Source organism: Aspergillus fijiensis (genome assembly GCF_003184825.1).
Source record: "Aspergillus fijiensis CBS 313.89 unplaced genomic scaffold BO72scaffold_27, whole genome shotgun sequence".
Classification (NCBI taxonomy): domain Eukaryota; kingdom Fungi; phylum Ascomycota; class Eurotiomycetes; order Eurotiales; family Aspergillaceae; genus Aspergillus; species Aspergillus fijiensis.
The window spans coordinates 238,736-260,295 of NW_024469003.1; the positions used below are offsets into that span (position 1 = coordinate 238,736).

The 21,560-nt window shown below is 52.6% G+C and overlaps 12 protein-coding genes across 12 annotated transcripts; 6 read left to right on the forward strand and 6 right to left on the reverse strand.

Moving 5' to 3' along the window:
• The first annotated feature begins 1,566 nt into the window (after positions 1 to 1,566).
• BO72DRAFT_126271 (DNA-binding protein) lies at positions 1,567 to 2,780 on the forward strand. Its single transcript, XM_040939053.1, has 4 exons — positions 1,567 to 1,801; positions 1,928 to 2,013; positions 2,075 to 2,085; positions 2,232 to 2,780. The coding sequence occupies exons 1-4, from the start codon at positions 1,778 to 1,780 to the stop codon at positions 2,513 to 2,515; spliced, it is 405 nt and encodes a 134-aa protein (XP_040800695.1). The 5' UTR covers positions 1,567 to 1,777; the 3' UTR covers positions 2,516 to 2,780.
• Positions 2,731 to 4,028, reverse strand: coq4 (ubiquinone biosynthesis protein COQ4). The gene is made up of 2 exons (XM_040944841.1): positions 3,726 to 4,028; positions 2,731 to 3,603 (listed from the first exon to the last, which is right to left on the reverse strand). The coding sequence occupies exons 1-2, from the start codon at positions 3,955 to 3,957 to the stop codon at positions 2,951 to 2,953; spliced, it is 885 nt and encodes a 294-aa protein (XP_040800696.1). The 5' UTR covers positions 3,958 to 4,028; the 3' UTR covers positions 2,731 to 2,950.
• Positions 4,029 to 4,341: 313 nt separating this feature from the next.
• BO72DRAFT_379459 (uncharacterized protein) lies at positions 4,342 to 6,038 on the forward strand (the record flags this gene model as incomplete). Its single annotated transcript, XM_040941348.1, has 6 exons — positions 4,342 to 4,482; positions 4,554 to 5,162; positions 5,268 to 5,322; positions 5,412 to 5,474; positions 5,538 to 5,653; positions 5,691 to 6,038. The coding sequence occupies 6 exons, from the start codon at positions 4,342 to 4,344 to the stop codon at positions 6,036 to 6,038; spliced, it is 1,332 nt and encodes a 443-aa protein (XP_040800697.1).
• BO72DRAFT_126349 (putative 2-dehydropantoate 2-reductase) lies at positions 5,910 to 7,772 on the reverse strand. Its single transcript, XM_040939054.1, has one exon. It carries the CDS (start codon positions 7,414 to 7,416, stop codon positions 6,115 to 6,117), a length of 1,302 nt encoding a protein of 433 aa, XP_040800698.1. The 5' UTR covers positions 7,417 to 7,772; the 3' UTR covers positions 5,910 to 6,114.
• A 95-nt stretch (positions 7,773 to 7,867) lies between these two features.
• Positions 7,868 to 8,675, forward strand: BO72DRAFT_379364 (Sas10/Utp3/C1D family protein; the record flags this gene model as incomplete). The annotated part of the gene is made up of 3 exons (XM_040941345.1): positions 7,868 to 8,048; positions 8,101 to 8,267; positions 8,328 to 8,675. 3 exons carry the CDS (start codon positions 7,868 to 7,870, stop codon positions 8,673 to 8,675), a joined length of 696 nt encoding a protein of 231 aa, XP_040800699.1.
• Positions 8,676 to 9,953: 1,278 nt separating this feature from the next.
• Positions 9,954 to 10,300, reverse strand: BO72DRAFT_126404 (uncharacterized protein). Its single transcript, XM_040939055.1, has one exon. The coding sequence runs from the start codon at positions 10,258 to 10,260 to the stop codon at positions 9,994 to 9,996; it is 267 nt and encodes an 88-aa protein (XP_040800700.1). The 5' UTR covers positions 10,261 to 10,300; the 3' UTR covers positions 9,954 to 9,993.
• A 766-nt stretch (positions 10,301 to 11,066) lies between these two features.
• BO72DRAFT_496906 (UBX domain protein) lies at positions 11,067 to 12,714 on the reverse strand (the record flags this gene model as incomplete). Its single annotated transcript, XM_040948662.1, has 5 exons — positions 11,067 to 11,108; positions 11,176 to 12,232; positions 12,292 to 12,410; positions 12,467 to 12,522; positions 12,636 to 12,714. 5 exons carry the CDS (start codon positions 12,712 to 12,714, stop codon positions 11,067 to 11,069), a joined length of 1,353 nt encoding a protein of 450 aa, XP_040800701.1.
• Positions 12,715 to 12,922: 208 nt separating this feature from the next.
• On the forward strand, positions 12,923 to 14,441 carry BO72DRAFT_448676 (cytochrome oxidase assembly protein SHY1). Its single transcript, XM_040944842.1, has 4 exons — positions 12,923 to 13,327; positions 13,416 to 13,934; positions 14,026 to 14,131; positions 14,206 to 14,441. Exons 1-4 carry the CDS (start codon positions 13,024 to 13,026, stop codon positions 14,303 to 14,305), a joined length of 1,029 nt encoding a protein of 342 aa, XP_040800702.1. The 5' UTR covers positions 12,923 to 13,023; the 3' UTR covers positions 14,306 to 14,441.
• Positions 14,028 to 16,283, reverse strand: BO72DRAFT_528303 (uncharacterized protein). Its single transcript, XM_040950174.1, has 5 exons — positions 16,012 to 16,283; positions 15,710 to 15,950; positions 15,171 to 15,606; positions 14,548 to 15,111; positions 14,028 to 14,494 (listed from the first exon to the last, which is right to left on the reverse strand). The coding sequence occupies exons 1-5, from the start codon at positions 16,102 to 16,104 to the stop codon at positions 14,395 to 14,397; spliced, it is 1,434 nt and encodes a 477-aa protein (XP_040800703.1). The 5' UTR covers positions 16,105 to 16,283; the 3' UTR covers positions 14,028 to 14,394.
• Positions 16,284 to 16,488: 205 nt separating this feature from the next.
• On the forward strand, positions 16,489 to 17,696 carry BO72DRAFT_405481 (uncharacterized protein). Its single transcript, XM_040942286.1, has 4 exons — positions 16,489 to 16,932; positions 16,994 to 17,273; positions 17,335 to 17,387; positions 17,444 to 17,696. The coding sequence occupies exons 1-4, from the start codon at positions 16,536 to 16,538 to the stop codon at positions 17,623 to 17,625; spliced, it is 912 nt and encodes a 303-aa protein (XP_040800704.1). The 5' UTR covers positions 16,489 to 16,535; the 3' UTR covers positions 17,626 to 17,696.
• Positions 17,697 to 17,700: 4 nt separating this feature from the next.
• Positions 17,701 to 19,372, reverse strand: BO72DRAFT_126508 (F-box protein). The gene has a single exon (XM_040939056.1). The coding sequence runs from the start codon at positions 19,033 to 19,035 to the stop codon at positions 17,866 to 17,868; it is 1,170 nt and encodes a 389-aa protein (XP_040800705.1). The 5' UTR covers positions 19,036 to 19,372; the 3' UTR covers positions 17,701 to 17,865.
• A 667-nt stretch (positions 19,373 to 20,039) lies between these two features.
• On the forward strand, positions 20,040 to 21,379 carry BO72DRAFT_448680 (RNA-binding protein). The gene is made up of 3 exons (XM_040944843.1): positions 20,040 to 20,643; positions 20,699 to 20,927; positions 20,988 to 21,379. Exons 1-3 carry the CDS (start codon positions 20,133 to 20,135, stop codon positions 21,175 to 21,177), a joined length of 930 nt encoding a protein of 309 aa, XP_040800706.1. The 5' UTR covers positions 20,040 to 20,132; the 3' UTR covers positions 21,178 to 21,379.
• Positions 21,380 to 21,560: the final 181 nt, after the last annotated feature.

Genomic DNA, 21,560 nt, shown 5'->3' on the forward strand with positions numbered 1-21,560 from the left:
TATTAGAGTCGCGGATACTACCCCTCTTTGTCTCCAGGTGGGCGTTGATATTGTTGGTTCGTATTGAGAGGGAAAGAAGAGGGGAAAACGAAGAAGCAGAAGAAGCGAAAGAAGCGTTAAGAAGGCGAGGTCTGAATTAAAATTTCATATGATTAAGGATTAGGTTAGTGGGCAAAGGTGATTTTGAGAACTTTGAATAGGTAAGGTTGTAGTAAGTTAGTAGGTAATGAGTACGAAGTACGGAGAGTACGGGATAGACAAGACACTGACAGACAGACGGAGAACGGAACTGATGGGCACCAGCCTGGAGCAGAAGCACAGCCTCGGCGGCGCCTGAAGCAACTTGGAAGCCAGAGTAATCGCGGTAATTACTGTATATTACCGGTATCGCCGCCCGGGGTCAGGCGGGCCACTCGAAGGACGGTTAAGGATTTTTTGCAGCACTAGCTCCGGTGGCGAGTGCAAGTGTCGTATTATCTTACGCTAATTACGGAGAATACGCGGAGATACCTTCCACTCACCCAATCACACCCTCAGGCGCTTAAACTTCAGTTGTCGCGTCAGGCCGATATCTTTGCCCGTCATCTGTGAGTGAAGCTTAGCGAAGGCAATGACCAGATGGGAAGGTCATTCTAGCTCCGAGTCGATATGTCCCCCAAGGAGAAACCATCACACCTCCATCACACCCCCGAAAAAGAAAAAAAAAAAAAAAAAAAGAGACCCCCTGCAATGGCTGGAGACGGATCTGCCGATAGCAGTACTCCGTACTGTACTCCCCCGTACCGATCTTCGTCTCCTTCACTGCATACCGATTTATAAATAACTCGAAGCCACGTTCCCATGCCGGCTTCTTCGGTTTCCGCTCCGAGGGTGGTGTGTGTGGTGATCTTGATACAGGCCAGCGTCTCGCAAAGGGATACCGGAGTGAGTGGCTGGACTAGGAGGGGAGGGGGGCTTATTCTCACTTGCCTTTTCTTGCCCTTCCACCCCCTCCGCCCTAGATACTACTACTCACCTAGTAAGTTACCCTGGCCTCGATGCAATTGAAGACCCGACCCAAAAAGTTGGAGACCCATTTGTCAATGGTTGGGACCGCGTCGGTTTGCTTTTTAGCCCGGCCCTATCGGACAATCTCAACCCAAAGCAGTGGGATTGTCAGTGCTCGGTGAACTGAAGATGACTGTGGTCTTGGCAGTGGATGACCATACGTGCAGTAACTAGATAAATATGTGTATGAGTATAAGCAAACAAGGGAATTATCAGCTTCTGAGACATTGGAACCTTAACTGATCCTTGGTTGAGGCCCTGATCGGCAGAGAGCCCAGCTGTCACTGCTTGAATTGTAGCCATTGCTAGGCAATAGAGCTGAATTGCGGTGTAATCGTCCCAATCTGGCGGATCGAAGCTGCATTGCCTCCGCCTGCGGCCATACTATCGATTTCCTGATCGGGCAATGATGGCCTTGAGGATGCCTCATGGCGCCCCGCCCTGGTGGTACGTTAGTGGCCTGAGTGCCTGAGGCACAGAGCTATCATCAAGGTGGGGGTGGAAACTTCCATCAATAGCAGATGCATGAGCGGGTTTCATCCATCCCCTCTGTGCATTAATCTTTTTTTTCCAACTTTGGGTTTCCATTCAATACAATTTTACTTTAGGATCTCGCAGCAGAGATTCTCTTGGTCCGACGATCTACACAGAAATTCCCCGAGCAGACCGCACTGATCAAGGAGAAACTCCCCTTTCCACATATTGTCGATCAACTTGACCAGTAGCAACCATGGCCGACGCAGAGTTGGAAGAGGTCAGTATGCCAGCCTCATGCTCCGACCTTTCGATCTTCCCCTTCTGGCATCATGATGCCATATTCGACCTCGTTCTTTCCCACCAGAGTATTGTTCTTCGACCCTAATGCTCAGACATGTAACAGATCAGACGGGCCCGCATGGCTCAGCTCCAGCAACAGAGCGGTGGTGCACGCGGCGGGCCAGGTGACGGCCAAGAAGATCAGAGAAAGTAGGCACTCCTTACAGCTACTCACATGATTGGAACCACTAATTGCTAACACTTCGTCAAGACAAGCTGAAGGTATGCGCAATAGCCATCCCAGATCCACCTGTGACATGTGAAGAGGGCCCGACCTGGAGCAATCTCCGCGCCATCTTTCCTCCTCCACCTCCGACCACCACGCTGCAAAAAATAAAGACTGTACTCACCATAAGCTCCCCAACTAGCCGACCGCCGTGCCTCCATTCTGAATCAGATCCTCGAACCGGAAGCCGCCGACCGCCTGGGCCGCATCCGCCTCGTCAAGGAATCGCGCGCCATGGACGTGGAGAACCGCTTGATCATGCTCGCGCAGACCGGCCAACTGCGCCAGAAGGTGTCGGAGGACCAGCTGAAGCAGCTGCTCAACGCCATGGCCGAGAACCAGCGCAAGGACGAGGAGGAGCACAAGATCGTGATTTCGCGGCGCAAAGGTGGCTGGGACGACGACGACGATCTGTTGGACTTGTAGAGGCGACAACAACAAATCTGATGTGATGAAGTGTTATTAGCGAGAGAGACGTTTGACGTCCGCAGGTGATGATGATGGTCTTTTGCAGTCTCTTTTATGATACCTTTCGCCTGCTCCTCTTTTCTCCGGCCCAGTCTAGATTCTGGGTGAACCATGCATGCGCTTAATGTTTGGATTATTGGCTCTGCAGCGGTGGCGGGAAAAATGGCCTCGATATGAAAAGCTACTCTTACGCCTGCTTCGTGCGGAAGGCCGGCTTGCGTACAGCCTACTCCGCGTGACCTTTGAGTCCTCCTTCACACCTCTCTATCAACCCACGTATATCCACCAACCAAACCAAGGAAATTCTTTTGAACCAGAAATAACAATATATCCATGCCATGCAATACTATAATATACATAGGTATCACCACTACCAAGCCAAAAACCAACACACTACAACCCGGCCGTCGCCGCAGCCGCCTCCTTCTCCCTCTTCTTCTGCATGCGGATCATCCTCCGGATCTCGCGCATATCCGGCGGCCTCTCGATGCCCAACTCCTCGCGCAGCTCGCCGACATCCTTCTCCAGAATCTTCTCCCAGTAGACATTGATGAGCTCCTTGCTCTTCAGGCCACTCTTCACCGCCCACGGCAGATAGATCTTGAACAGCCGCTCGCGCTCGGCGGGCTTCAACCGCACCGAGGCGAACAGACTCAGCCCCGTCATCGGGATCAACGTGTTCAGAAACTCGAACGCCTTGAGCGCCAGCTCCCCCTCCACAAAGATGGGCAGGCCCGTCACGGCGTGGTAGAAGTCGTGGCACTCGCGGTACCGCTGCATGACGTAGGCGCACTCCGGGTCGTCGATGTACTGCACGTTGTCCCGCGTGTCCGGCGATACGCCCTCGCGGTCCAGCCAGGTCGCGTACGTCCGCCCCACCGTGTTCTCCGGCAGCGTGCGCAGGTAGGACATCTGGAGCGTCTGGGAGGTGATGCGCGGTCGGTCGCGGAGGATCTGCCGCCCCGTCGGGTCGGAGAGCATCGCGTCGCGCAGGCGGTAGATGAAGTAGGGGGTTGCCGTGGCTTCGCCGCAGGTCGCGATGAGATCTGTTTGGTGATTGTGTTCGTGGTTAGTGTGGGTCATCGGATATAGAGGGGAGGAGGCGTGATTGCGGAGAGGAGAATGCGGGGCGAGGTTGATGAGGAAAGACAAAGGGTTCAAGACGCACCAGCTCGTCGAGGGTTGATGAGAGCTCCAAAAGCAGAGCCGACGGCCAACGCTCCGCGCTCGAAAAAGGTCAATGGCACATGGCCGGGATAGTTTGGCGGAGGGCGGTTCCAGGCGGAGAAAGACCGCGCGGATCGAGACTGGAGGGGAACAGGAGCTGCGATTGTGGCTGTGGCAAGGAGGTTCAGCTCCCGAACGCTGAGTGCAGCGCTGCGCTTCCCAAGAACAGACATCTTAGAGGTTCAAAAGGACACCACGTCGCACTGGACTCGAGCTTCGTGGGGGGGGCAGTGGTCGGTCGAAGTAGATGCAAGTGGTACGATTTCGGGGAGATTCCGGATAGCGTGAGTGGTGGGTCTGGCGTGCCGTACCGCCTGATAAAGATCGATAAGATAAAAAAAAAAAGAGACCTTTCTTTATCGATTGGGTTGAGCGCGGGACCATTCCCAGATAATTTGCGACGCAGCCGCATTGTCACAATCGCGAGGTTCATTGAACAGGAGAGCCAGCTAGCCATACATCAGTGGTTAACATAATCATCCGATCGATCAGATCACGGGCATCTCCAACATCCACATAAGAACAACACCGCATCACCCGGCTCGACAATCGCAAACATGCGACCCACCTGGTGGCCCGGCGAGCAACATGAAGCTTTTACCGAATGGGCGTTATCCCAAGGCATCATCATCAATGGAGTCAGTCCGGCACGATTTCCCGGTCGAGGACTAGGAATGATCGCCACACGGCGTATAGAAGTACGACAAAGACATAACCAACCCAACAAAGCCGCCGCCAGCCATCTACTGACCCAAACCCACCAACCCAGAAAGACGAAGCCATCGTGACAGTGCCCCACGAAGCCATGCTTACCCCCTCACGGATCCCGACCTCCTTCTCCAGCAGATTCCCCGACGGAACCCCTACCCACGCTTTATACGCCGCCTATCTCACCAACGGCGACCCTGCCGACCTGGAAGCCTACACCCTCTGGCGGCGCACCTGGCCCACCCGCGCCGACTTCGAAGCGAGCATGCCCATCCTCTGGCCTGCGTCATTCCGGCATCCAACAAAATCCGAGCATTCGTCGTCGTCGTCGTCGTCATCGGCACCCCCCAAATCCGACGCTCCAGCCCTCCTCCTCCCCCCTTCCATCTCCAGCCAATGGACCACGATCCCGCCGCACCCATGCGCGCACGACTACGGAACCACCCACCAGAACCTCCTCGCGCAGCAGGAACAACGCCTGCGCAGGGACTGGGACATGGCGGTTGCCGTGTTCCCCAACACCGACTGGGACCAGTTCTCGTATCATTGGCTGATCGTCAACACGAGGAGCTTTTTTTACTTGATGCCCGGCCAGGAACCGCCGGAGGACCGCAATGATGCCATGGCCCTGCTACCTTTCGCTGACTATTTCAATCACTCGGATGTAGCGGTAAGTTCAAGTTCGGACATTCAAGCGTGCGTGTGTGCTTGTGTGTGCGCGCGCGTTGTGCCGGGGAAGTGGTATGGCTGACTTTTTTGGGGGTGGGTGTCTCAGTGCAACGTCAAGTTTGATGGGCTTCATTATGTGTTTCGCGCGGCTAAGGAGTACGGTATGGTTTAATTACCTCATCGTTTTGATTTTGCCTGGAATTTTATTGGGGCCTGATTCATTGATTGACTTCTTGTTGCTATGTCGCAGATGAAGGGGATGAGATCTATATGAGCTATGGTCCACATCCGAATGATTTTCTATTCACTGAGTGTGAGTATCCACCCAGCCCTAGACTTGCGCATCTCTTCGCTCTTGGTTGACCTCGTTTTATAGATGGTTTCTACTTGGAGGAAAACGAATCTGAGACTCTATATCTCGATGCCATTATATTCAAAGATCTCGGCCCTAAATTGCAAGAGGAACTGGATTTCCATCAGTACCTGGGGTATGTACAGTACTATCGCTCCTGCTTCCGTTGTGATGCAGATCACCGTCGCTAATCCGGGGCCAATCAGGAACTACCAACTCACAGCCGGTGGTGTTTGCTACCGGACCGAAATCGCCGCTGCGATCACATATATCACGCCCAAGGACTGGCAGGATCATGTCCTCGGCTACTCGAGTCAAAGTGTGGATGAGAGGAGATCCGCTAAGGTCGTCCGAAACTGGATTGGCGCATATATCGAAGAGGCAGATACAGCGATTCGATATCTGGACAGTGTTCTGTCCGGTAAGAGCGACCAATTCCACTTAGAAAAGGTACAAATGCTCCTGAACCGGTGGAGACAGATTAGACGGCTCTGCTTCCAAGCCCTAGATACGGTTCCCTGCTAGGAATATAGGCATAGTTGAAAGGAAATTGTTTAGTAAAATGGCCCGAACCTGGGAGCATCCTGCGGTCTAATTCGGATTATGGAGCGCTTCGAGAATTCCTTTTTCGCCCTTCCATGGGGACATCAATGGGAATTGCAGAGATTTCCTTTTGTCTGGTCTCATATGTCTTTCCTTGGATCAATGCTTGAATCATATAGTTCATCACTGGTTTGAGGCCGAGCTCCTCGCCTCTGCGCACGATGTAGCCGTTCAGGAACTGGATTTCAGTTACCTTGCCCGCATTGATATCACGCAGCATATTACTCTCCTGGCCGGCAGTCCTTTCGGCGATTTGAGTGAGCAGGCGGCGTATGCGCTCCGGGCCGAAGCGGACCTCGATCCCAGGAATCGACCGAACCTCGGGCAGAGCGGAGATAATGCTACAGGTTTCAAGGAGGAGGAGGCGCGTGAGACGGGTGAAGTGGTAATTGTAAAGAGTAGCACCGTTTTTGAATCCCATGAGCGCGGTCAGCGGTTGGAGAACGGATTGAACCGCGATTTGCTCCAGCTGGGTTAACAAGAGATCGGTCGGGGCTGCTGCAGTAGCGACGAGTGGCGCGGTGGTGGTCAGAATGCGCATGAGGTATTTGGTGGTTCGAGCCCAGGCTTGCGTCCAATATATTTTCTCGGCCTCAGCTAAAGACAGTTTATTTTCCTGCGGTGGAACCCCTAATACAAGTGTGCCCAGCTGAGCATGATAGAATTGAAAACTGCCCTTTCTCCGACGAATGTAGTGGGTGAATACTCCTTGCATGTAGTGCGGTCGTGTCATCGGGTCCGGAAAGCAGTGCTTATTGATTTCTTCCATCGTGCCCAGGCCGTCTGAGAGGATCAGAATCGTCGAATCAGGCGTCAAGCGATGCTGAATTGATTCCACGGCCAGGGCAGTCCAGTTCGATCTGACAGGGATGATTGCACACTCAATTTTCGAGTCATCCTGTTGGAATTGCACGGTTCCGGGAGACTCAGGTTCCGCCGCGCCATAGAAGTCGCCCTCATATTCGAGCGTGTCATAATTTTCGTAGTCGCCCTGCTCGGTTGTCTGTGGAATCGAGTACCAGGTAGCCTTGCCCCTCCTGACGTTCACATCAAAGCCGGTCTTGATGTCCTCCAACCCATTCGCTTGCAAACTTATGCTCTGTTTCGCAGCCATCCATTTTTGGTAGGTGCCAAAATCGTTCAACATCAAAGTGATAGGCGGCACAGACCGTCGACTTGCTAATGAGTGAGCAATAAATAAGGCGTCATTGTCACTACCCACGATGTGTATGCGCCCTGAGAGCCGGGAATTGGAGCCGGCGTCGAGCGATTCCTTCGGTTCATTGGCAGAGTCCGACATGAAGCAACTGACGGTAAATTGCCGAGCTTTCAATACCGATGAAAAGCATGATGTATATGGGCCAGTCCGCCACAGCGGACTGCGTCTGAATATGTACGACACTTTGAAAAGCTGCCGCGGAACAGCGGTCTTGAGAAACCGGGGGGGCCGGGGTAATGTACCCTCTGTGGAGACAGTGGTCGTTCTCCTCCCTGAACAGCGTATGATTTTCAGGTGAGATATGGGCAATTACAGCCAGGAATTTCTGATCATAACAAATTAATTAAACCGTTCAGCAAGTTTCGGGAGAATGGAAGATGAAAGCTAAGTGAAAGATGCGAATGAAGTAAGAGGCGACGGACAATTTTGACCCGCCACCGCTTCGCTCACCGCCTTCATCACCGAAAAAATCACCCTATTGTACCAGATTTTCGAGGTTCCTCCTTTCAGCATACAAAGAACCGTGCTCAAGATGGAGGCTGCAGATTTACTCCCGCTGCTTGAGCAGCTAGATGACAACATTGATGACCTCGAGGAGATTCTCCAGCCTGTGCTGGATGGCTCCGGTGTGAAATCATCGAGCAATCTTCCAGTACTGGACAAAGCCAAATTCCATGTCTTGGTCACTTATACCCTGGAATCTCTCATCTTCTGTATGTCATCATTTCCTCGGCGATAGCTGTGTACGTACTGATTTTGTCATAGCCTGGTTGCGCCTGCACGGTGTTAACGCCAAGGAACACCCGGTCTTTCGCGAGTTGACCCGAGTGAAGCAATACTTCGAAAAGATCAAAGAGCTGGAGACGGGCCCCGAGCAACGCACTCTCAAGCTCGACAAAGAGGCCGCCAGTCGCTTCATCAAACACGGTCTTGTAGGTTCTATCCTAGGAGTCGGCAGTTCTCTTAGCATGGCAGTACTAATCAGCGGCCAGGCTGGGAATGACAAAATCGACTTGGAGCGCAAAGAGCGAGAGGCGAAGGAAAGAGCACGCGCGCAGCTCAAGGCATCACTCCTAGCGAAGAAAGACTCCTCGACCTCCGATCCACCGACCAAGAATGTCACCGACGATTCCGAATACGAGTCTGATGCCGAAAGCGACGACGCGGACGAGAAACCCGCACCGACCACCCGGAAGAGCAAGAAGAAGCAAGCCAACGAGGACAAGAATAGAACCAAGGATAAGCAACGGAAGAAACTCAACAAAGAAGAGCGCAAAGAAGTCAAGAAGGATAGGCGGAAGAAGAAGGGCGACATGCGCAAAGCGAAGAATCTCAAATGAGGTAGCCTCTCGATCTTCAACAGTGCACATGGCTTAGCATTGTGACCGGCTGGTCCGCTCTACATGGCTAAGCACTACTCCGCTTATCAATCACAGCTAGCACTTTTGATCGTTGGCCGAGTCGCATTCGGGTCTGTTTCTAGGGTGTCATATACCCCGCTACGAGGGGAGCCCTCAAGGCCTATAGCATGGGTTAACCAGGACTCGACGGAGACTATTGTTCAGACCGGCTCCTGACTAAACCATGTGATGCGCAAGGCTGGTCGGGTATCCGTTCCTGAGCATTGTGCGAGCCGGCAGCTGTACCTCCTACAGCGCGACAGTGGAATCGGCGCGACGCATGGACTCTTCCACTAATTACTGCAAGGTTCCACCACAGCCGAACAGTGGCAAGATGGGATCTTGAGCTGGTTACACACACATGCTCAGCCGTGTGGATCATGGGCATGTTTGGCGGTGACTCATGAGGGAACATCAGCCGGAGATAAGGGGTGTTCGATGGATGGATAACTCCGTATATAGGCCGCGATCAAGGAATTTCAGTCGAAGTTTCCGTCCAACTGCTGTAAATCTTTCCAATAACTGTGCAATCGATGGAGCTTTAACGCAATAGTTATTCGAATTTTGCTGTCCACAGGTATCAATTCAGTGTAAACCGATAACCACATGATAAATCTTAGGTTCAATCATATCATCAATTTGAGTAGTGTACAGTACCTGAAGTGGCCGAGAAACTCAACCAATCAACGACAAGCTCGAATTGCCGGACCGGAAGCTGACATAATCCAAGGCAGCACCAATCAGCAGTGGCGAAATAGGCACAGCATCGGAGGTTTGGAACTTTCTCCGCCCGACGGGGATTCGAGCTTGTTCTTTTTCCATAAAGACAATCTTTCCCCCTCATCCATCTTTTGCCATCCAGACCACCACTTCCTTCTCAATACCAACCTCAACTCCCTTCTATCATCCCACCCACCCACCTACCAACACAGTCCAAAATGCCTCGTCAACGCCGTGGTGCCGCTCCCACCCCCGCGCGCAGCGCTCCCACCAGACCTACTGCCGCACCCGCCAGACCGGCCGCTCCTGTCCAGCAGCAGCACAGCCAGCCTCACTCGACCTCCGCGCACCCTCCCGCCGCTGCTCCTGCCGCTGCTCCCTCGGCCCCGATGGCTGCTCCTGTCCAGAGCTCCGGCCCCGGTCTCTTCGGCCAGATGGCTTCCACTGCTGCGTAAGTAGGCCCGGGCGGTTGCCGTGTAGCATTCCGCCTTGAACCAAAGACCACCTGCATCGCCCCGGTGGTCCCCTTCCAAGCCCCTTATAACATCATTAACCGACCAAAAAACAGTGGTGTAGCAGTCGGATCCTCCATCGGCCACGCCATCGGCGGGTTCTTCAGCGGCGGCGGCTCCAGCGCCCCCGCCGAGGCCGCCGAGGCCGCTGCTCCCCCAGCCGCGCCCCAGGCCATGGACAACGCCCTCTGGGCCGGCAACGCCACCAACAGCTCCTGGGAGAACCCCGCCTGCGCCACCGACGTGCAGAACTTCCGTCGCTGCATGGACGAGAACCAGGGCAACATGTCCATCTGCGGATGGTATTTGGATCAGCTGGTTCGTTATTTCCCCGTTTTCACATTGCCCTTTGTGACAGAAAGGTGGGCGGGTAGTATGTGCGAGAGAGATTGCTAATTTTCTACGTACAGAAAGCCTGCCAGGCTGCTGCTAAGCAGTACTAGATTTATTGAAAGAAAACGGTCAAATATAAATCCATATCTCCGTTTGGATTTGAATTTCTTTTGACACAAGAGATCGATATATGCTGCATTTTTCTTTTCCTTTTGTTTCGAATTGCATGATGCAAAATCATCACACACCATACCCCTCCCCCTCTAACATCTTCGACAACGGGTCTCTCTTCCAGCGTTTTTTCTCTGGAGTGCTGGTGTTGGGGAATGTACTTTTCTGTCTAGTTATGTTTTCGTTCCCTTGGGGAATGGGATGGAATTAACCTCAAGTCCCTGTATCATTTGAGGCAGGGCTTGTGCTGAAAGATGGTTGAGATATATCATCTACCTGTTTTTCCTTCATTTTCTGCATGGCGACGAAGACTGGCTACCATCATCATCAGCATCAGCATCATCATGACTGCCACTACTACTATTACCCTTGTATATCTAGATTAACCATCACGAAAGCCGATAGGCACGAAAAACGAAAACGAGACAAAAAGAAAGAAACATTTCCACTCTTCATAGACATACTCCCGATAGTCTCGTAGTCTCGTGTTTCTCAGATCCCGGTAGAATATGTAGTGCTGTCGCTATACTACATACATCTGAAGAAAGTGATCCAATCTCTCGACGACTGAGCTCAAATTACAGTACACAACCCCTCATCGGCGATCCGTATCATCCCTGCGTGGTTGGAAGTTCAACTACGGCTCGTTGTTAGCAATGGCACGGACGTAGTTCACAATGAGATCAATGAAGGCGGTTGCTTACCTGGTTCCCGTTATAGAATTGATTATTCTCCTGCTCATCACGTTGATCTCTCAGCGTCCGAATAATCGGGCCTCGGTTCGAGGTGCCAGCAGGCCGAGCCCTCCGGTCCGCATCACTCGTCGAGGAGGTACTGGTAGAAGGTGATCCCGTCTGAGCAGAGCTCGGATTCTGAACCGTCGATCCGTATCCCAAGAATGAGCCGACTAATCCTGTGGCGGTGCCTACCGCGGAGGTGAAGAGCCCGTACGCGGAGGACACGGCGCGAACGGGAAGGCTGGATCCTGCTGCGGAGTAAGCGTCTGTGTATGTGCTGATGGGCACCATGACAAGATTCGCGGATGAGCCGAGACCGAGCTCTGCCAGGCTTTGCTCTTCCTCGGCGATCGTCAGGGTGCGGTTAGAGAGAGGAGTGAGAATGTGCTTGAGGTTGTAGGGACGCTTCTCCTCTAGCATTTGCGTGTCAAGCCAGGGGCGGACATCTGCGCGGATGGTTTCCGACGGGGAGAAGCTGGAGCGGACGGAGCTTCCGTCAAAGAGGCGGACTTGGAGACGGTATTGTTTCGGGGGCGAGGGAGGTTGGTGGACTTGCGGTGCTTCAGTCTGAAGGGATGGGGGCGTAGGTTTGGGAGTCGAGGCGACGGGCTTCGATAGGGTTTTGCGGGGTGGCTGTTCTGGAGTGATGGCCTTGTTGGCTTGCTTGGGCGCTAGGGTGGGCTTCTTCTGTGTCGCGGCTGGGGTCGTGACTGGGGATATTCGCGCATCCTCCACTCTCTTCTTGCCCTCGCGCCTACTTGAGTCGCGTGTCTCACTCGCACCAGATGCTGGAGTCGATGAAGTGGCAGTCACAGGTGCAGCTGCAGGCGCAGCAGCTGGCGGCGCAACAGCTGTGGACACAGGCACGGTAGGCTGACTCGCAGTACCCTCCACAGCATCCCCAGACGCACCAGTTGCGTCCGGTTGAGCAGTGGCTTGACTCTCATTCAGCTTGGCAGCAAGACGACTGCGGAAGTCCTCCTCGGATATCTCCGGCACGAGATAGTCGCACAGCATGCCATTCCTGCAAGACCGTCAATAAGATTGACAATAAACACGAGTACTGAATACACCCGCACTTACTTTATGACAACGACCGTCGGAAACTTGACAATGGGGCAGAAAGAGGTCAGAAAGCCCGCTTCCTGACTATCTTTAGTGAGGCGCAAGAGGACAGCTCTCGTCTCGAGTAACCGGGTGAACTAAGCCGTGAGTGGGGGGGGCGTGATATAGATCCGATGGAGCAGCTACTGTTTACCTCCTCATTTCCTGTGAAGTAGTTGTCCTCCCATGTACTGCTCGTCTGCTCATCATCTAGATCCGACGTCAGCTCCGAAATTCCGAGTACGTACCAAGCAGTTGGAGGGGCGGTGCCAGCAATGCGGAGAAGGGACAGCTCTCCAAACAATGAAAGCAAAGTAACGAACCTCGAACGAAACAAACAACAGCCTTAGCCTGGCTGACAGCGGAGACAATGCCCTCCTGTAGACTCCCCGAATAGAACATGATTTCAGGAAGAGATCCGAATAGTTGTCAAGTTAAAGAGAAGGGAAACGAAATCACAAGCAAGCATGCAATGGGTGGAGAGGTGGAGAGGTTCGGAGCGCGGAGGAGGTGACAATCGATAAGGCAAGGCGGCAAGCGGACTGGGACTGGGAGTCGACTGGCTCTCTCCACTCCACTCGCTCACTCACTCATTTACTTTTCCCTCTCTCCGCACCGCACCTCTCCTCCCACTCCCACCCCCCAACCCTCGAACCCATTCAATTGTGTCACGAGAGTGTCACGAGAGGGGACACCCATATATTCATCAACATGCGATCCCTCATCTCAGCCCTCCACCGGACCGCCGCATCCTTGCGACCCGCCTCACGAACCGCAACAACAACCGCCTCAACCTCCTCCTCCTCCTCCTCCCTCCGTCGCACCCCCAGAACGAACGCCATCTTCTTCCAGCCCAAACCCCTCAGCTCAATCTGCACCAGATGTCGCATACAGCAGCAAATCCGATCCTACAGCAATCAATTAGCCGACGATCCCGCATGGCTGTCCGTCGTCGATAATCCCGCGAAGATCGTCCGGACCGGAAACAAGCATGGGCCCGGGTTGATTATCCTAGGTATGTCTCTATCTTCTACTTTCTTCCCGGGGGGGATTGTTCTCCTACACCATTCTATAAATCATCAACGACTAACCAAAAAAAATAGCCTTAATCCCCATCATCTCCTTCGGCCTGGGAACCTGGCAAATCTACCGCCTGGACCGGAAGACCAAGATGATCGCCACGTTCGAAGACCGCCTCGTGAAAGACCCGCTGCCGCTGCCGCCGCGGATCGACCCGGCCGCGATCTCCGAGTTCGACTACCGCCGCGTCTACACGGTGGGCCGCTTCCGGCACGACCAGGAGATGCTGGTGGGGCCGCGGATGCACGACGGCACGGACGGGTTCTTCGTGGTGACGCCGCTGGAGCGCGGCGAGGGCCAGTCGACCATCCTCGTGAACCGGGGGTGGATCTCGCGGAAGCAGAAAGACCAGAAGGTGCGGGATCAGGAGGGGGCGCTGCCGCGCGGCGAGGTCGTGGTGGAGGGACTGCTGCGCGAGCCGTGGAAGAAGAACATGTTCACGCCGGAGAATGTGCCCCAGGAGGGCAAGTTCTACTTTCCTGATATTCAGCAGATGGCGGAGTTGACGGGTAGTCAGCCCGTTTGGATTGAGCAGACTATGGGTATGTTTTTGACTTTCTACGTGTTTTATGTGCAAGTGGAGAGAAAAGGAAGCCCAGAGCTAACGTTGGTTTTTTCTCGTTCAATTTATAGTGCCGGATCTGGTTGAGTCCTACAATCGGGAGGCTAAGGGTATTCCTATCGGTCGTGCCGCCGAGGTTAACTTGCGCAATAACCACAGCCAGTATATCTTCACATGGTGAGTTTTTGTCCATCTCTCGCAATGCCAGGGTATCATTACCCCCGAAGAATCCCTGCTCATGCACTCTATAGGTACGGCTTGTCGCTGGCAACGACCATCATGTTCTGGATGATCGTTCGCAAAAGACCGAACGAGGCCACTCGTCGTGTCCGGTTGAATCGTAACTGGTAGGTCTGTTCCGGGAGTCGACCTGCACCTTCCAGGGACATGTCGCGTGGGGCTTGTATGTTAAGAAAGATTTATGTATATGTACCGACCATTCATGGTGGCATCGCCAATCTCATATCCTGCAACAGCTCTTTCGGGAGATGCTTTTGTGCAAGAGAGAAGACAGTAGTGGCATTGCTCAGATGCCGTTGTCTAGTTCAAGGAATTAGTACCCGTCGTAATAATAGCGGATTTGGGGTACTCACCGCCTCATTAAAGTTGTGACGTCGCTCTCATCGATCGTCTTGCGCCCAGCATGCTTGGCATATGCTGCCAGATCGTCACTTGCCTGTTCAAAGAACCACGACGAGGCCTGTTCAATCGCCGCCAGCGTCTCCTTGCTGATTTTCGCCTTGGACCCGTTTCGTGCCCGCGCAAAGCGCATGGCCAACTTCTTCACCACACCAACGGGTAGATTAGGAACAGGAATGCCGTGGCGGGAGAGCTTCTTTTGCTTGACGCCAGGAGTATACTGATCTTCCTCCCGCAGACCTCCACCAACAATACCGGGACTTCGGCTCTCGCTCATTGCGACAGATTCCCGGGCCGGGAATTCCATGCCAAAGTCTCCGCCAGCATTAGACACACTACTGACATCATCGTCATCGCCAGGCCCAACGTCCATATCGAGAGGCATATCCACTGGTGGAAGCTCAAATCCCTCATCATCGTGCATCGGTGCGTTCTGGTCCAAATCGCCGACTCCCGGGGCTGGCGGCGATGGAAAATTGAACTCGAAGTTGAATCGGCCCAAGTCCTCGGTGTCTCCCCTGCGTGAGACATGTCAGCTATGTAGAATGATGCTCCGCATGAAAGAGGCTTGACCCACCCTCGATCAAAAGCCCCTTGGCTATCAATGGTCTCGTCTGCTTCGTCTCCGGCATCGTCGCCATGCACAAGCCCCGTATCACCCTCGTCGTCCTCATCGTCACTATCCAACCGAGTCGCATCGCCGAAATTCTCACTCAACCGCGGGCCCATCATTGAGAGTCTGCCCCTTTCTAATTCGTTTGCAGCTCGCCTCGGGTATTCAACCGTGATATCATCTTCCTCGATCGCCAGGGATAGCCTCGGAGGACGCATCTCCGGTTCCTCATCGACCTCGTCAACTTCCTCTAACGGCAGGGATAGCCGGGGTCGTTCCAGCTCGGGTTCGTTGTCAAGGATCTCAAACTCGTCCTTCTCAGGCTCGACCGGCTCTGGAGCCACGGGCTCCGGTTTCTCACTGGGTGACGAACGAATTGGTTGGGTAGTCGGGGCAAGTGCTACTTCAGGTCAGCCGGCTTTGTCCCAAAAGGTTTCGCGCATTCGTGAATAAGTTCTTTCGAGGATGGAAATAGCATCGCAATGTGAAAGAGGGGACCGCACCCTTTCCCAGGTTCCGAAGGATGTCGAATGTTGTTTCACGTTGGATTCGTCCGCTCTTCCTGCGATCCCGGCCAGGGGTATTCACACTCCGTCGCTGAATTGCGTTGAGTCTGAATGGGGTGGCAGGCGCACCGGCGCCTCTGTTACGCGGTGTATATCTGTTGGCGGAGGGAGTGGTAGTTGGCATCGCGTGTCGGCTGGGAGTGAGGGGGTTTCTGGTTGAGATTGGAAGACGCGAAAGCTGTGTATATAGTACGAATGGTAAGCATAAATACTCATTCGGAAATATGGGGAGGCCGTACCCGAGTGAGTGTGGTGTCCCCAATTGGGGAGAAGGATTCCGAGACCTCGGACAGTCGCGGTGACCGGCGCCGGGGGTTGGGAGTAGTTGACATTGTTGCGGAGGATTGCCACTTTAGATATGGGAGATTTCAGGCCCTAGCAAGAGGCACAGTAGCAGCGTCTTCTCAGAGAGATCTAGCAGTAAGAAATAACCATTGCGACCTGTGCTCGACTGAAACAACGCCTGGTAGCAGACGAGAGGGAAAAGCGCGTCGTTGAAGCAAATGCGGATGGGGTGAACCCGTGCCACGGATGTGACGACGCCCGCGCCCTGGCAGAAGATACTCTCGAATCAGAAGGCGGTCAAGCGAACACGGTGGGTCCAGACTTGATTGGCGGAACCCGTTTATCTTATCGATAAGACAGCGCTGACTCAGCATAAAAAGTTGGCGCAAGAGACAATCGCGATCGAGTTCAATACGCAATCCTGCCATTGAAGGCTTTCCTCTGCAGTGAAAAAAGTTTTAATTTCCAGACCAGAATCATGTCCGACGGAAACCCAAAGCCTTCCGGCCTGGCCGCCAAGGTGGACAAAAAGCGCAAGAGGCAGGCCGAGGAATCCAACTCCAAGACGGAGCAGCAGACCAAGTCGACTGGCAACAGTGCGTCGGATGGACCGAAGAACAAAAAGAGAAAGGATAGCAACAACAACAAGGGCAAGTTCGACAAGAAGAAGGGTGGAAATAAGGGCAAGGACAACAAGGACAAGCCGAAGCAGCCCAAGGAGCCCCAGGAGACCAAAGCAACAGAGGTCAAAGGCAGCATCGATGAAGCGATCGGAAAGATGGACGGTCGATTGTTGGCCGATCACTTCGCCCAGAAGGTTCGCCGGCATAACAAGGAGATCACTGCTGTTGAGCTGAGTGATCTGTCTATACCTGGTATGAGGCTTTCCCAGCCCTATACAGTGTATAGGGCCATCCCATATACTAACATTATAAGACTCCGCTTTCCTCGATACCTCGTCCTTCGAAACTCCCCGCAACCTCGAAAACCTCCCCGCTTTCCTGAAAGCCTTCAGCCCCGAGAAGGGTGCGCACCTGGCTAAATCGTCTGAGGAGAAGGGAACCCCCCATACGCTGGTGATCGCCGGTGCTGGTCTCCGCGCCGCCGATGTCGTCCGGGCCCTCCGCTCATTCCAGAACAAGGAATCCATCGTGGGCAAGTTGTTCGCTAAGCACATTAAGCTGGAAGAAGCCAAGCGGTTCTTGGAGCGCGCACGGTATGTGCCTCTTCCGGGCTTACTATCTTACAACACACAGACCGACTAATTCCACTGATAGTATGGGCATTGGTGCCGGTACCCCAGCCCGCATCTCGGACTTGATCGATTCAGGTATGACCTCATCATGTGCGCTATTTTAAAGTCGGTACATTTCTAATTCATTTCAGGGTCCCTCAAACTCGGTGAACTGGAGCGCATTGTCATCGACGGCTCTTACGTTGACCAGAAGCAGCGCGGCATCTTCGATATGAAGGAGACGCATCTCCCCTTGCTGCAGCTGCTCACGCGGCCTGAGTTCAAGGATCGTTACGGTGCAAAAGTCAAGGGAATCAAAATCATGGTATTTTAGAAAAAGCGATTGTACATATATGAAGGTGTTGGCGTTTGTCATATGGTCTAAGCATATCTTCTTCCCTGGATAATATGAATTATATTCTAGCTGCTGCATTGCCGACCGTGCAAATTCTCTCCTGGTTGAACTGCGACTCTACAATCAGTATATGAGAGACAGATCAAGCAAGAACTGGTATATATGGACGGGTAGAGATAGTGTAAATATATGTGGAAGATAACCTCAACAGACAGGTCATCAATCTACCAAATTGGCCTCCTCAAACTTCCGCATCATACAATCCAGCGCGTCGGCCACCTCCTCACCTTCATACTGTGCTGTCAGGCAGTCAATGCCAACGGTCATTTCTTCGAAGGTAACAGCCTCCAAGCGGGGACAAGTCCTCTTTACGCAGCTGAGGAACGTAGTCCATGAAGCGGGCGTGATAATAGAGCACCCGGAGAAGGTCAGCGACAGTAACTGACCACCGATCAACTGCAGCCACTCTTGAATGTCCTCTAGAGCGACACCAGAACGATGGATCTCAAGATGTTTGATCTCCGCCAGAGGTTTGACGTTCTTGAGCAGCGAGACCAGATCTCTGGACTGGCCGCTGATGGCATCACCAATGATGATCAGTCTCTCGAGCCGAGGCGCGGTTTGCATGATCTGGGGCAGAATCCTGTAGAGGTAATTAGCGAGGTGAAAGAAGTAGGGCTGCGTAACCTGCAAGGTAGCGAGCTCTGTCCAGGCGCGGGCAAGGTTTGGCTGCTTGTGCATTCGGGTGTATGGGCGGGCTCTTTTGGGCCTCTGGAACTCAGTATACCGGTGAGTATACAATGCCAGATTTTCCACAGGGAGCTCAGCCTCGACGAAAATGTGAAAAAGGATGTTAAGAACGTCGTCGCTGTCTAGGTACGTGAGGTTACCTTCCTTCCAGCTGAGGCAGAGTTCAAAGCTTCTGCAGTTCTTAAGCGAGTGCACGAGGTCATCCTTGAGGGTCTTGATCTTTGGAACCGAGGTAGGATCCTTGATCAGGTCATACATAGTCACTCTGTGAAGGGGGGTTAGAGGACCGAAGGGTGGCTCAATCCTCATTATTTTAACATAGTTTTTCAATTCGTCGCACTCCGCAATTCGATGAATCCGAGAGAGACTCTGGTTGGAAAAATCCGTGCGAATAACGCGTAGTGAACGATTCCATACGGGCTCCAGAGCCTTGGTTGTCAACGTCCTCATATCTTTCGAAACAGCACGGATAGAGAGCAAGTCCCTCGGACTCAGAGAATCAGCCATCATGCAAATTAGTTCCGGAGGCAAAGATGTGACATCAGACATTACTATAATCAAAGAAGAAGAAAACAGTGAAGGTGGTGTTTGCGACGAAGCGAAGCTTGTAAATGCAGATGTATTAGACCTGACAAGCATTTTATATGGGTCTTCTCCAAAACGAAATAGAAATGCATTGTAGCAACAAAGGGTATTGTGTGTCGGTGAGAACAAGGAATAAGACAACGATGTCCTTGGTCATCAAAGGAATTCTGGGTTTCTCTGTCCGCAATGCATATGAAGAATGCCTGTCATTCTTTTTAATACCAACAGACTTCAATTGTTACTCTTGACCACCTTGTTTGAACGGTGAGATTGAAAGAGTGTAGCATTGGGAAGGCTGCTTTCACCATAACGTCTGGCTGGAATCATTCATAGAGCACTCAATAGACACACAAAAGTGTGGTCTTCGACGTGCTGGTTTTGGCATCTGCAAATGGGGTCCTCACTGTCTTCGGGCAAGTTTCGATCTCAAGGACGATGGCATGTCTTAAAGCTGATATGCTGTTCGTTTCTGCAGTTTCAGAAGTCCTATCTCAGGAGTCTCATCTCAAGCATAGCACTATTGTTCAAGGGTTAAATCGTTTGGAAGCATGCTGACGTTGTTCCAGCTCCGAGTTTCAGTCTCATCCAATCTTTCATCTCCTAGTAGTAGCTTCAAGCTGTTAACTGATGAGATTGAACCTGGAGAGAAGCGACAGCGGCTAGGGATCTATACGCAGCATAAACAATGCAAGCAGAATGCCCCGAGTGAGTAAGATCATGATCGAGTTCGCAGATTGTTGGCCAACTACCAGATGGAAGCAGCGACTGCATCTCAGAAGATCTACATTGGTGTTAATCAAGACAAAGTGCTTGACTGACGAATGTTGGTATGCAGAAGCTAGGACTTGGCCTTATCGTTGGCGCAGAGTCATGTGTCGTCTCTGAGAAGAAAGACAAAGCAGTCTATCACTTACTCATAGTTCAATTTGACCGAAGCGGAGGAAATATGGTTCGATCTGGACACCTCAGGCATTACTTACACATCTACCGCTCCACTTGATCTACCGCTATCTATCTCCGCCCGGCAGAAAAAGGAAATTTCCGAGATTTTTGGCTATCTTCGGGATCAGTTCCATTCCGGTTGAAACCATTGTCCACTACCAATTTGTTTTTCTTTGGTTCAAGATCCTCCCATTTCCTCTCAAATCAACATGAGCGACAAGAAGCGCAAGCTCACCGAGGAGGCTGTGAAGCCCGAGGGCAAGAAGGCCAAGCGCGACGAGAAGAAGGAGAAAAAGGAGAAGCGCAAGGCCAAGGATGTCGTTGAGGAAGTCAAAATTGAAGAGGCTGCTGCTGTAGAGAACAAGGACAAGAAAGAGAAGAAGGATAAGAAGGATAAGAAGGAGAAGAAGGAGAAGAAGGAAAAGAAGGAGAAAAAGGAAAAGAAGGAAAAGAAAGAAAAGCCCAATGCCGATGCGGAGGCCGCCGAAAACAACGAGGTAGAAAAGGAAGCAGCCGAGGCTATGGATGTGGATGTCCAGGAACCCCAGGCGGAGGAGAAGAAGGAGAAGAAGAAGGAAAAGAAAGACAAGAAGGCTAAGAAGGCCAAGGAGGAGGACACGAATGTTCAAACAGATACCCCGTCCGCTGAGGCCCCAGCGGAGGAGTCCGCCCAGGGAGAGGAATCGAGCCAGAAGGGAAACAGGTTCATTTGCTTCGTTGGTATGCTTGAGACCAAGATGGCTGCTGGCGACGTGAGCTCATACATTTGTGACAGGCAACCTCCCCTACTCCGCTAACCGCGAATCCTTGACCGCGCATTTCGAGAAGATTTCGCCGGTATCCGTCCGCGTCGCAACTGAAAAGGACAAGCCGACCAAGTGCCGTGGTTTCGGGTTCATCGAGTTCGACAATTACGATCGCATGAAGACCTGCCTTAAGCTTTACCACCACTCTATGTTTGATGACAAGAAGTACCCGCCCCGGCGGATTAATGTGGAGTTGACGTAAGTGCCCATAAGACACTGGACACCGTTAGGATGCGATGAAGTGCTGACTTACTGCAGCGCCGGCGGTGGCGGCAAATCGGAATACCGGAAATCGAAGATCGAGGCAAAGAACAAGAAGCTTTTCGAAGAGAGACAGCGGAATGCCAAGGAGATCACTAAGGAGAAGGAGCGCAGAGCCCACGCCGAGGAGACCGGTGAAGATGCCTTTGCGGGCGTCCACCCCAGTCGCAGAAACCGTATGGCTTAAGATCCACCTCTCGCCGGGTAGCGATCATAAGTTGATCAGTCTGGGCCAATCCCTGAAAAGAAATCCTGTGTTTTTTGTGCTCGCTTGAAAGATATCCTTCTGTTCTCTGTTTCTTATGTGCATACTTGGAAAGTGTCAAGCAGGATACTAGACTTGAAGAGACCAATTTTGTATATGACACGGCTCTGGCTTGACTATCAAACTATCTCTCGCATTGCAAACAAATCCAAACTCGTACGCTCACCCATGGCTTTCAATATTCGACAGTGAGGAAAAGGGAAGACGCTGAAGGCTGTGGTCCAACTCAGAAAAGACGCTCGTAGAGTGGTATTGGAATGGCATGTTACATCTTTATACTGCATTAGGACGGGAGGGAAAGAAGA